The sequence below is a fragment of the Poecile atricapillus genome, chromosome 20 (assembly GCF_030490865.1).
Source record: "Poecile atricapillus isolate bPoeAtr1 chromosome 20, bPoeAtr1.hap1, whole genome shotgun sequence".
In the NCBI taxonomy this organism is placed as follows: Eukaryota; Metazoa; Chordata; class Aves; order Passeriformes; family Paridae; genus Poecile; species Poecile atricapillus.
The window spans coordinates 9436019-9449141 of NC_081268.1; the positions used below are offsets into that span (position 1 = coordinate 9436019).

The 13123-nt window shown below is 44.7% G+C and overlaps 1 protein-coding gene across 1 annotated transcript in view; it reads right to left on the bottom strand.

Moving 5' to 3' along the window:
* The window catches only part of CACNA1B (calcium voltage-gated channel subunit alpha1 B), a 182184-nt gene that overhangs the window by 40529 nt on the left and 128532 nt on the right, over positions 1-13123 (bottom strand). The window contains exons 12-16 of the mRNA XM_058854000.1: positions 7674-7786; positions 4678-4790; positions 3285-3416; positions 2221-2293; positions 83-200 (exon numbers count right to left, since the gene is read on the bottom strand). Coding sequence (XP_058709983.1) covers positions 83-200; positions 2221-2293; positions 3285-3416; positions 4678-4790; positions 7674-7786 — 549 coding nt within the window. The remainder of the gene's footprint in view (positions 1-82; positions 201-2220; positions 2294-3284; positions 3417-4677; positions 4791-7673; positions 7787-13123) is intronic.

Genomic DNA, 13123 nt, shown 5'->3' on the forward strand with positions numbered 1-13123 from the left:
CTGGGAGTTTCTAGCAGGGAAGGACTTTTTGGGACTTTGGAAGGGCTTTTGTGGGCAGGACTGTGCCACCATGGGAGGATACAGTTACCAAACAGCGTGAGGACGATGAAGTAGATGGAGGAGAACATTCCCGAGTGGACGCCGCCCTGCGACTCTATCCCGTGGTACATCACAGCATTCCAGTCCTCCCCCGTCAGGATCTGCAGGGATGGACAGAGGGTCACAGACACAAACTGGGGCGCTCTGACACCGACCCACAGACCTGGGCAGGGCTCTGCTGCCATCCTGCCACTCCTCATCTCCAGCTGCCACCACTCCCAGCCTTTCCAGAGCCTTTCCAGAGGAAATCAGGGAGCAGGGAACGGGTCTAGCACTGAACTCTGCTTTCCAGAGGAAATCAGGGAATGGGTCTAGCACTGAACTCTGCTTTCCAGAGGAAATCAGGGAGTGGGTCTAGCACAGAACTCTGCTTTCCAGAGGAAATCAGGGAATGGGTCTAGCACAGAACTCTGCTTTCCAGAGGAAATCAGGGAATGGGTCTAGCACTGAACTCTGCTTTCCAGAGGAAATCAGGGAATGGGTCTAGCACAGGACTCTGCTTTCCAGAGGAAATCAGGGAGTGGGTCTAGCACAGAACTCTGCTTTCCAGAGGCTCTGTGCTCATGGATGCTGTCTGTGTGTGTATTTTGATTATTCACTCAGCCCACAGGGACTTCCTTGGGAGCCAGGAGCTGGAGATCAAGGTGTGATGCTCCTCAGAGGGAATTCAGGCTCAGCCAGCTTCCAGGAAGACAAAAACACATCCTGGGCTGGAGATCAAGGTGTGATGCGCCTCAGAGGGAATTTAGGCTCACCCAGCTTCCAAGAAGACAAAAACACATCCTGGGTGTCCAGTGACCCAGCCAGAGCTGCTGGGATAAAAACAGGCTAAAGCAGAGGGCAGAAGAATTTGTTTGAGAAGCTTCTTACACAGAATCTCCAAAGGTACAGGGCTGGGCAGGGTGTCTGTAATTTTATTTAATTTGATTTTATTTATTCAGCATGTTGAATGCTGTCTCTGAGTGATGCTGAGGTTATGGAAGAAAAGCTTGGAAAGGGTTCCCAACCCCACAGTGAGGAAACACTGACCTGCAGTTTGCAGCTCAGGGAAGGAGTGGGATGGAAGGAGGGCAGAGATATCAAAAAGCCTCTGGGACCCCACAGCTTTGATGGCTTTTGCTGGGTTTAATTCCTACCTCTGACACTCCAGACAAATATCTTAAACCCATCCTTCACCCCATCACCCCACACTGTATTTATTTATCTCAGGACTAACAGGAAATATTCCAGCTGAGAATTCCACAGGCAGCTCCGGTCTCAAAGCAAACCAAAACCAACATTCCCGCTGCTCATATCCGGAGCTGCTCCCAGTTCCAGCTCCCTGGAATACCTGAGCCCTTCCTTTGATGAGCACTAAAATCTACTGCAAATCTTAATTCTTAATCCCCTGTGATGGGCAATATCCTGTGAGGTGAGGATGGAACCTGCCTCACATCTGGGCACGGCTCCTGCAGGGCTCCCAGGACTCCTGCTCCTTGAGATTCTTTTTCTGTCTTAATCCAGAAATTGCCATCACCCCCCTTCCCTTCCTTTTTATCTCCTTTTTGGTTTGTGACACTGAAATACATCAGCCAGACCTTGCTGAGATCTGGGGAAATTTGGATGTGGGGAAAGCCCCACATTGTGCAGGACGAGGCTGGGAATGCTGGATCTGAGGGTCACCAGCACCTGGAGCAGCTCCAACCCTCCTGAGCTGGGAAACACCAGAAAACATTCTTTTAAAAATTATTTTAAATCATTTTAAACCATTTAAAATTATTGTTTTTAAAAAGGACAGGTAGAAAACAGCTGCAAAATTCAGCTTTAAATCCAAGCATTGCATCTGCCAGAGCTGCAGCTCTGTGAGCAGAGGCTGGAGAACACAAAGGGCACACACAGATTTTAATTCAGCACAGAAATATCTGTTTTATCAGCACTTTTCCCCCTAGCAATAAATCTTTTGTTCTAGTTTTCCTTAATAGCACAGCATTGATTTTTAATTTCATTTTTAGTGACACACACAGCAAAGTAAAACACATGAGAAGGAAGGACTTCCCCTTTCCTAAATCCCACAGGATTTTGGGGAAGAAACACCCAGGAATTTCTATTCCAACACTGCCCCAGGACAAGGAATGGATTTACCTGGAAGACTGTGAGGATGGCAGCAGGGAAGGTGTCGAAATTGGTGGTTGGAGTTTCATCTTGGAAATTGAACCTGGAGAGAAGGGAGAAATAAAAAGCAGAGTGGGGAGGGACAGGCAGCTCCAGGCAGCCTTGGAATGCCCCTTAACACCCCAAAACCAGGTCAGGGAGCAATATTTGTTCCACCTGTAACACCCCAGGCAAGCTCAGTGGGGAACATCTCAGAAGGTGCTCAACAGAACCATCAGCAAAAACTCCATTTCATTCCCAGAGAAAATTCCTTTGAAATTCATTTTCATCCCCAATTAAAACAAACAATCAAAATCTCCAGTCATTCTGCAGAATGAACCGTTCCAAAGAGTTTTCATCCTCAAGTGTAAAAGCCCAAATTGAAATTACTCTCTTAGTAGATAATTTCTTTTTAATATTTTAAAGATAAAGCAGGGATTGACTGGGAAAATAAAAGGCCAAACAAAACCGTTTCATACTTTCAGTTCAGAAGCGAGGCTGGAGTTTAAACGGTAACTCTGTGATGGTTCTTACTGCAAAATTCACCACTGCTGGCATTTCTAATGAGAATAATCAGATCCAACAAAGCTGTGTTTTCCAGCAGGAAAATATTCCAGGTGGAGAAGTGGAATGGCACTGTGGTTAGCAGGGGAAGAACCAGAACCAGCTCCAGAAACAGCTCTGGGTGTTCTGGGGACCATGGGATGATGGAGGAGCTTTGAACTGGGGACATTCTTCCTTAGGAAAGGATCCAGCTCCAGGGAAAACACCAGAGCAGGAATTGATTCCCAACCCCAGCCCTGAAATCAGGGATGTGAACAGCTCCAGGGAAAACACCAGAGCAGGAATTGATTCCCAACCCCAGCCCTGAAATCAGGGATGTGAACAGCTCCAGGGAAAACACCAGAGCAGGAATTGATTCCCAACCCCAGCCCTGAAATCAGGGATGTGAACAGCTCCAGGGAAAACACCAGAGCAGGAATTGATTCCCAACCCCAGCCCTGAAATCAGGGATGTGAACAGCTCCAGGGAAAACAAAGATTCCTCAGACTCACTGTCCTCCGAAGAGCTGCATCCCCAGCAGAGCAAAGACCACGATGAACAGGAAGAGCAGGAAAAGCAAACTGATGATGGACTTCATGGAATTCAGCAAGGAGACCACCAGATTCCTCAGGGAATTCCAGTACCTGCGGCGGATCAGAGCAGCCAGGGGAGAACGGGACGGGGGGAGAAGCTTTGGTGAGAAATTATCAGGAATTTCTATCCCATGGAAAAAGGGAAACGGCCTCAAGCTGCCCCAGGGGAGGGTAAGGTTGGATATTATTCATGGAAAAGGGGGACAGGCTTTGGGAAAAGCTGCCCAGGGCAGAGGGAGAGCCCCCATCCCTGCAGGGATTTAAAAGATGTGGCAAAGGGAATTTTCCTGTCAGCCCACTGAGGAGCCAAGGGCAGACAAAGCTGGGGGTGAGGCTCAGGAGAGAAAGGGCTGTTAAAATTCCTTATGGGAATATAGAAACAGGAATTCCCAACATTTCCAACTGCCCAGCCAAGGAAAGGGGAATCTGCATCTGCAGATTTAATCTGCTCCTGCCCCCCGCTGCTGGCCTCGGAGGCTGGGCTTCTGTGACAGTTTTTTGGTTTATTTTTAATTTTAGCAATGAATAATAATAATAATAATAATAATAATAATAATAATAATAATAATAATAATAATAATAATAATAATAATAATCTGCTATATAATATACTACAATATACTAATATATACTATAGTATAATACTATAATATAATATAAATGCTATAATATACTATACTATTAAGATTATATATTAATTATATATTATATTAACTATATATTAAGGAATACATAATAAATATTAATATATTAATACATGTTATAAAATTAATAAATAATATCAATTATATATAATTTTATTTAATTATATATTAATATATTGTATATTATGTATTATACATTATATAATAAAAATAATAAATATGATATAATATATTATAAAAATATATTATAATATACTATATTATACTAAATATACTATAATATAATATGATATAATATGATATATGATGTAATATAATATACTATAATATACTATAATACGATATGATATAATATACTATAATATACTATAATATGATATGATATAATATAATATACTATAATATACTATAATATTATATGATATGATGTAATATAATATAATATAATATAATATAATATAATATAATATAATATAATATAATATAATATAATATAATATAATATAATATAATATAATATAATATAATATAATATAATATAATATAATATAATATAATATAATATAATATAATATAATATAATATAATATAATATAATATAATACATGGAAAGCACTCTCCTGGCCCTGGGGACAGGGATTTCCCAGAGTGCCAAGAGCTGCACTCACTTTGTCACTTTGAAGATCCTCAGCAGCCTCAGGGCTCGCAGGACGCTGATGCCAAAGGAGGTTCCCGGCTTCACTGCGGCCCAAATGACCTCAAAAATGCTGCCCACGATCACCTGCAGGGAAAAAGCGCTTTGGAGAGGGCACAGCTGCTGCTGCTGAGCTCCCTGCAGTGCTCCCAGAGAGGCTCAGGAGAGCTCAGCAATCACAGCCCAGCCTGTTTGTTACAAAAACCGCAGGAGAATCCCAAATTAGCCAGGAGAGCTGGAAAAGCTCATCCCAACTTTCTCCACAGGCAGGAGGAGAACACCCTGGGATTTATACACAGAGAGGAGCTTGTTGCTTCCTTCTCCAGCAATCAAACTATCATAAAATACCTTTTTTTGAAGGAAATTGTAATTTTTAATCAGATTGTTTTAATCCTGGTTCAGCTGCAAATGCCAGCAGTTCCTGTTCCCACCCCACACATCCCCCAGAGATGCAGGAGGGCTCTGCCCCATCCTCCCCTTCCCTCAAACTCCTCATCTGCAGCACAACAGCAGCTCTGGGTAAAACCTACCAGAAACTTCTGGCAGCCGAGAGTCTTTAGGAGAGCAAATGAAAGCAATAATTATTATGAGATCCTGCAAAGCGTCTGGCACAGACATCCCATCATCTGCCTGGCCCTCAGCCTTGGGGTGCTGCAGAAATTGCCCTGAATCAAGGTGGGTTTTTCAAGTTTTGTTTTGCCTGGTTGGTTTAAGGATGGCAGAGAATTCACCTCAAGAGAGGGGGGAAAAGAATTCCCAAAAAATCCTTCATTGGGAAAAGAACAAACAGCCCAGCTGGGAAGGACAATTAAACCCACAGGGGTTTCTGCAGAGTTAATAGGATCAAACAGGCATTTCCCTGCCAATTGCTGGCATAATTCACATTAACCCAACATTTCTGAGCTCCCACTGGGCAGAGCACACCACAAACACCAGCTCAGAACTGGTTATCAGAGCCCAGCTGGCAGGGAGGATCTCTGGGAACCCCTTTCAGGGACAAAAACTTGGATCTCTCTGCAAATCCCAGTGTCCTGCAACACACACTGTGCCCTGAGCTTCCAGAAGAAGAAGAAGAAGAAGAAGAAGAAGGAGAAGAAGAAGAAGAAGAAGGAGCTAAAACTTCTCTCCCACCATTGGGAATCCCTCATGAATCAGCAGAAGCCTTTCCTCAGCCCCTCCACGTGATGCTGATAATTAATTTTGCTCGGCAGGCGCCCCTGGGAGCCTGTTTGACACCAGACCCCGCTGGACTGGAGCTCCCCAGGCGATGTTGCTCTGGTTTGTTGTTTCACCCTTTGCGTTTGAACGCTTTCATCGCCACGGTTTGTCAGACAAAACTGGCTACAGAGCTCTGTGATGTTCCAGTCAATTCATTCTGGGGGCTGGAAGGTGGGTGAGGGAGGGAAAAAACACAGACAGAAGGAGGATCCCTATGGATTCTGTGAAGGAGGAAGAATTAGCAGCAGATCAACAGCGTTCCCTCCTGGGAAACCCTCGCAGAGCTCCCTGCCAGGGCTGCACACCCCACAAAGCTCAGACACTCCTGAGCTCGGCTTTTGCTCTAAATCACCTGGCCCTGACGAGCTCTTGCTGTGGAAGGAGCATCCTGGATTCAGGGATCCAAGGGAATTGGCCCAGCCAGGGCAGGACATGGAACCTGTGTGGGTCCACACCCCTAAAGTCACCTAATATCAGATTTATGGACAGCCTGGGGTCTGGGCAGTGTCCCTTGGACAATCCATCCCCACCCTCTGAGCCACCAGGACACCCCAAAACCACAGCCCCACGTTTGGGACAGCCTCGTGCAACACCTCAGGGGGTGATTTAATCTCAAATTCTGTTTGCTCCGAGCTTTGCTGCTGTAAAAATAAAAAAAAAAGAGAATAAATTGTCTCTACTCAGAGCCTTGCATTTCAGAGGGTCACTCACTGAAGGTGACAACACCTCCTCCTCCCCTGTGGGAGCAGAGGAATTTGGCTTCCTGGAGGAAGAGTCACTCCCAGTATTTTGGCAGATAAAAACTAGAAACAGCCTGAGCACCAGAGCAGGGCTGGGGGATGAGAGCTGAGCCGCTCTCTCTTGCTCAGCCCACGCTGGAGATTAAGGCCGAGTTCTCCTGTTCTGATCCCAGCTAATGGCTTTTAATGAATAAATTAACATCCCCTCTTTGTCAGGTGGAGCCAAACCCAGCCCAGAATCTGTTCTATTCACACCAGAGCTGCAGTTGGAGCCTGGACTTGTGCACTGGAAGGATTTGAATTCTTGCCCTGCTGTCACCTCATCGGGTGTTCACTCTCCTGCTCCTGGAGGTGTCTGGAAAGCCCTGCCTGTGTGAATCCAGGTGAAGGCTGCTCAGTGGGTGACAGCAGCAGGAAGATGTGGGTTTATTTTTTGTCTTTCAATCAGCTGATTGGAATGGGAGGGACAGAATCCCCCGGCAATCAGCGCACTCAGGGGTGCTGATGCTGCCAACAGCCCGGGGCTGCAGGAAATGAAATCCCCCAGCTGTCACATCCCTTCCAAAAGGAGGATAACGAGGGAAACTTCCTGCATTTCACTGCTAATTCATGCAGGGACTGCTCCCCACAGGAGACACTCCCAGCACCACTTCCCCTGGATTTCCATACTCAAAGAGCTCCTGGATGACAGCAGAGACACCTGCCTGGCACAGGGAGGGCTTCCAAGGACACCGAGTGACAGCACAGAGGGCTCCCAGTGCCACAGGGCAGGGATGGATGGGATACTGGGAAGGAATTCTTCCCTGGGAGGGTGGGGATGGAATTCCCAGAGCAGCTGGGGCTGCCCCTGGATCCCTGGCAGTGCCCAGGACCAGGTTGGACAGGGCTTGGATCACCCTGGGATGGTGGGAGGTGTCCCTGCCATGGCAGGGGGTTGGAATTTAGATGATTTTAAGGTCCCTTCCACTCCAAACCATCCCATGATTTTCCCACCCTGCTGGACGTTACTCACCCCAAAGTCAAAGCAGTTGAACGAAGAGTGGAAATAATTCCTTGGCCCCAGCCCATACATCTTCAAGGACATCTCAGTGAGGAACAGCCCCAGGAAAACAAACTCTGCGAAATCTGGAATCGGGAGAAGAGATTCAATTAATCCACCAGCTCTTCATGGGGGGAACCTTTTGTTCCTTTTTTCACAGCACCAAGGGCCTGCAGGCAGAAGAAAATCGCTGTGCAGGGCCCAGGCAGGGTTTGTCACAATCCTTTCTGTGTGTCCATGAGCTGTGAAAGAAATGTTCACCTGAACTCCTGGGTGGGGGCAGGAGCATTAAATGATATCCTCGTGGTCTCCATAAAGGAATTTCAAAGGAAAACCCTGGATCTAATATTTTTAAAGGTCAAATTTAATTGCAAAGATGTTTTGGGACTCCTGTACTTGCAAGAGATGGAAACTTTTGGGTGTGGGGTGTAAGTTTCTGTACCATCCTCTGATGATAAAAATACTTTTGAAGCGCTGACTCCGAGGGCTCGTATTCAGAGGTGTTGTGTCTCCTGTTACCACATTTATTTTTATTATGCCTTTACAGCCCTGTAATTATGGAAGAGCCCCTTCTGTTTCCTCTTCCTTCACATATCACAGGCTGGGAAGTTTTTGATGGGAAAATTTATCACCTATGATGAAACAAAGGGCAGAAGGAGCAGAGCTGGAGGCTTCAATTTCCACACTGAGTTTTGAGGACCTGAAGCTACAGCAAACACTGCCTTCGGCATTTTAAGTTCGGATCTGGAGGCCAAGAAGCAACAGCAGGAGTGAAATGTTCAAAACAAACAAACAACAACAAGAAAAAAAGGCAAAACCCACCTACACTACCAAGAAAAACCAAACAGCAGAAGGCAAAGCTCTCTTTGTCTGGAGAAAAGATGAAGAAAAGAATCAAACCCCGAAAGGTGGGGATTAATCACCTTGTTCAGGAGGTTCTCAGTGGCTGCAGCAGCACAGATGCTACAAGAAAGTCTCCTGTAATTTCAGTTTTATGATTCCAGGAATGATAAAGAGGAGACAGTGACAAACTGTGATCCTGGGGGTCTCTCCTGCTCAGGATATTCCAGGATTTCACCATCCTCTGACCTCCTGCAATCTGCAGCTTCAGCTGAGCATGGGGACAGACAGAGGATGGAATGAGGATCCTTCCCTCATTCCTGGGTTTCCATTCCCAGCCTTGCACATCCACAGGGAGTGTCTCCAGCAGGGACATTCTCATCCCCTCTTCTCTGCCCCAGCCACACCTCAGCACTGGTTTTTAACTGCAAATTCCCCCACACAACAACAAAAATCCTCAGCACTGTTTTTTAACTGCAAGTTTGCACCGACAGACCTCAGGGCACTTTGCCAAGACAATTGTCATTGCCCTAAAGGAGTGAAAAAGGAGGAAGGAAGGAAGGATTAATGTTCATCACCGCTCCAGCAGGAGGATGAACACACCCCAGGTACCACAAGTGCAAAGTGTCACCATCAGACTGACACATCCTGCAGACACACACGCAAATCCAGAATATCACACACAAAAAAAGCTAGAAAGTGGCAAAAAAAATAAAAAAAATTGATTATATTAAAAAGAAAAATTAAAATATAAAGCCAGGAAATGTTTAAAACTCAGAGCAACTAAAAACCAACTTCCTTCTGCTGCTCTTGCAGGAGCCACCCTTGGCCTTTCCCAGGTGATGAATTCCAGAGCAGAGCCCAGAGCTGGCAGCAAGGGCTGTGTCTCAGCAGGTACCAGATGCTACAAATCACAGCCCAGTGAGGCTGGGAGGGAGGGAAGCGAAATTCAGACCCTGAACTCCTCAGCCAGAAGGAATTGGCTCCATGGAGGAGCTGCTGCATCCAACACACGATTCCTTCTGAGAAGGCCCTGCCTAAATAATTGAAAATGCAATTTTGTTGTTTGGGCCTCCTGGTATTCAAACCTCACCTAATTTCATTTGCCTTACTCCAAAGCATTTTGTGATGTGATTTAAGGAGGGAAAGTTGGATACAAACACTCTTTATTTCATTTCCAAGCTGTGCTGTTGGCAAAGGCCGTGCAAGCATCCCTTCACCCCACACCTTTGAAATTAGGTTCCTAATTAGAGTCACCAGCTCCTTTTTGTCAATCACTCGTGGATTAATTCCATTTCTGCCCCATCAGAAGGAGGTGCTGAGCCTGACACTTCCCTCTCAACACTCTCCCATTAAACCCAGCAGGAGAAACTCAGCAAGGCAAAACTTCCCCCTTTTTGCCCAGGCCGATGTGAAATGCTCAGCAGACAGAAATAAATCTGCTCCAGAAAGCATTTTCCTTGCAAATGCTGCATCTTGATATCCAGAGGGAGCTGGGTCTTGACTTCAAAGGCTACAACAGCACCAAAAAAACACCAAATTGCCCCAAATACGAGGTTCTGGGCAGGGAAGATGCTCTCAGGCCATAATGGCTCAAAAGTTGTGTTCAAATACTGGATTTATCAGAAAGGGGATGTTGTGGGTTTGGGGTTTAGACCTACACAGCTCAAGGAGCTGGGGAGGATCCCTGTGGGATTTGCTGGAACTTTGGGAAGGGCAGCCCACAAGTGAAACCTCAGTGAAACTTCAGTGACTAAAACTGGCCCTCAGTTTGAAAGTTGGAAATTCATCCTTGCTGCTACCAGACCTCAGGGGTGCCATTCCAGAGCTGGTTCCTGACAGAAATCTTTCTCAGAATATTGGCAGTGGTGGAAATGAAGATGAAAAGATGATAATAAAATCATGAAATATATTATTTATAGGCAACTGCAGCTTATTTAACCAAAATTCTGGGCTTTGGTGAGCAGTGTCCATCTGCAGCATGAGAGAAATCCTATTTGGCCCTGGAGTCCTTTCCAGAGAGAGAAGGAGAATCTCTGATTGAATTTGAGGATAATTACAGGGGCATGAAGTGCAGCCTGTTATTAATCACACCACAAGAATTCAAAGAATTCCTCATCAGTTCTTTCAATAAGGCTGAAGAAACCCCAAGCCTCTCTCCAAAGCTCCTGCAGTCTTTTTTCCCAAGCAGTTGTAGAGATATGGAGCACCAAGCAGAGAAAGCTAATCAGAACAATTCCAAACAGAAAAGTAAAAAGAAAAGACCAAGGGAAAAAATAAATCAATGCAGACCCGTAGGCTTTTACCAACTGTTCTTTAAGTAAAATTAATTTGTAATGTAATTAAACTTCTCCCCAGAGGGACAGGTATAATTGAATTAGAGGTGCCTGGGTAGAGTACAGGGTTTAGCAGATCCTCACAGGTTTTCCTCTCCTGCTGCTACAGCTCACAAAAATCCTCCTCAGTTCATTCCTAAGCACCTTCCCTGAAAGAGCATCATTGGAATTTTGGATTTCTCTCTTGCTCTGCATCTCACCAGCCAGGTCCTGCCCCTCTGCAGCTGTCCCCTCATCATGGATAAACTTTTAAGCCATTCCTAAACTCTGTCACTCTCACAGTTAAAGGACTTTGCCAGGTATTTCCAGGAGCTGTTTCAAATCCCTCAATCTGCCTCTATCCAGTGGATTTGTGCACAAATCTTGGGCAGAACTGAGTTTCCAGGAGCATTCCTGCAGCTGGGCTCCTGCCCAGGAGTTTGTGCTGCAGAGTTATCCAGGCAGGAGTGAGGGGACACATCCAGCCTGGCCATCACCAACACCAAAACAACCAGAAAAGTCCTTAAAGCACCAAATATTGCCTGCACTCAGTGTTAAATTAGGGATTTGTGGAAATATGGGGCTGTGAGAACTCTGTCATCACAAGGAAAGGGGTAGAAAGGTTTAGATCATCCCCAGTGCACAGCCAGGAGTGCAGTCCCACAGCTCCTCATCCTGGAACTGGGGAGGGTTTGGAGGTATGGGATACTTGGAATTTAAGAGGTTGAACTTGTAGGGCTTTTCAGGACACTTCTCCAAAGCTCTTTGTTCAAAAAATCCCACTAAAACTGGTGGAAGGCAGTGGGACTCCACACCAAAAAATTCAAACTTGCTGCCCAAGTGCTTCTGACAGTAATTGATGTTCCTGGGCGTTGTGGACAAATGCAGAGTTCCTGAAAAACTGATCCATCCCTAATCCCAACCTATTCCCTATATTTTGTCTTCATCTGGGATAGATTGGAAGCCTGATTTGTGGCCTCTGTCTCAGATAAGTTTCCCAGCTGGAGGTGAATCTTTAATTCCAAGAGGCAGAACCAGCCCTCTCTGGAATATTAAAGAGTTTCTGGCTCATGGATTTCTTCACGTTCCCTTGGAAAAGTCACTGCATGAGGTGCTCCCAAAACTGAGTTTTGTAAATCTGCAGCCTTTATTTTGAGTTGAAAGGCTTCAAGTGTGGGGTTTGATTCCTAAACCTTTAGTCCTAATTCCAGAGGAAATCCTAATCCTCAAACTTTGAATTACTCTGCCAATCTAGCTTATTTTATTTCCTCTGGTAAATTGAGGTAATGAATAAGCAAGAGTGACTTCTCTGTATGGGCTGTCTCTCTTTTCAGTTGAAATCTTGCAAAAAAAACCAACCAGACTTGAAAGAAATTTCTGTCCTTATTATACATCTCTCATTAGAGCTTCATTACCTGGAGCATTAAATATTTCAACAAGTATTAATAAGGAGCTTTTGATGTCAGAGCAGTCAGTATTCCTGACCTCTTAGGTCTAATAAAAAAAAAAAACTTCAAAAGTTTGCCTTCCTTGTAATAAGGTAAATCCTGAGGATCTGAGGCAAGAAATATTTAAGTATCTAATTTATAGAGAAATCAAGGCAAATTGGGTAGATAAGGATCTTTAAAGATCTAAGCCAACATTGTTAGACTGTTGGAAATATTTGAGGTTTTTTTTCCCCCAGTCTTCTGTTTGCTTTTTTCAGAAGTTTTGCTTAAATTTTCATCTGGTTAAGTGCTGAACAACAGATTTTTTATAGGGTCAGCAATAACCCAAGGAATGGCTTTGTCTTACAGGAACAAGCCTCATCCCATCCCTTCAGAAGGAAAAATTTTCACTATCAGCATGAGGAATTTCTAGGAGTTTTCCAGCCTTTTAATTTATTTTAATTTATTTAAAATTTTTATTTATTTTATAAATTTTAAAAAATTATTTAAAATAAATTTTAAAAGCTCCATCCCTCACCTTCCACATTTTTTTAAGACCAAGCTTTGTGAGCGAGTCTGTGACCTCAGGGAGACACCATTTCTTATTATTCAGAGCAATTTAAAAACCCAAAACTCATGTTTCAAAAGCACATCCAGACTCTCTGAGCTAAACCAGGGGACCACAGGAACCAGCTAAAAAGGAAAACCTTTCCACAAATATAGGATAATCTTCCCTCTGGGGTTATTTCTGTCACTTAATGTCACAGGAGGGCACCGTGCCACCCATTCCTGAGCAGGAATCACCCATGGGTGCAGATCAGTGACACAAATTTGCAGTTCT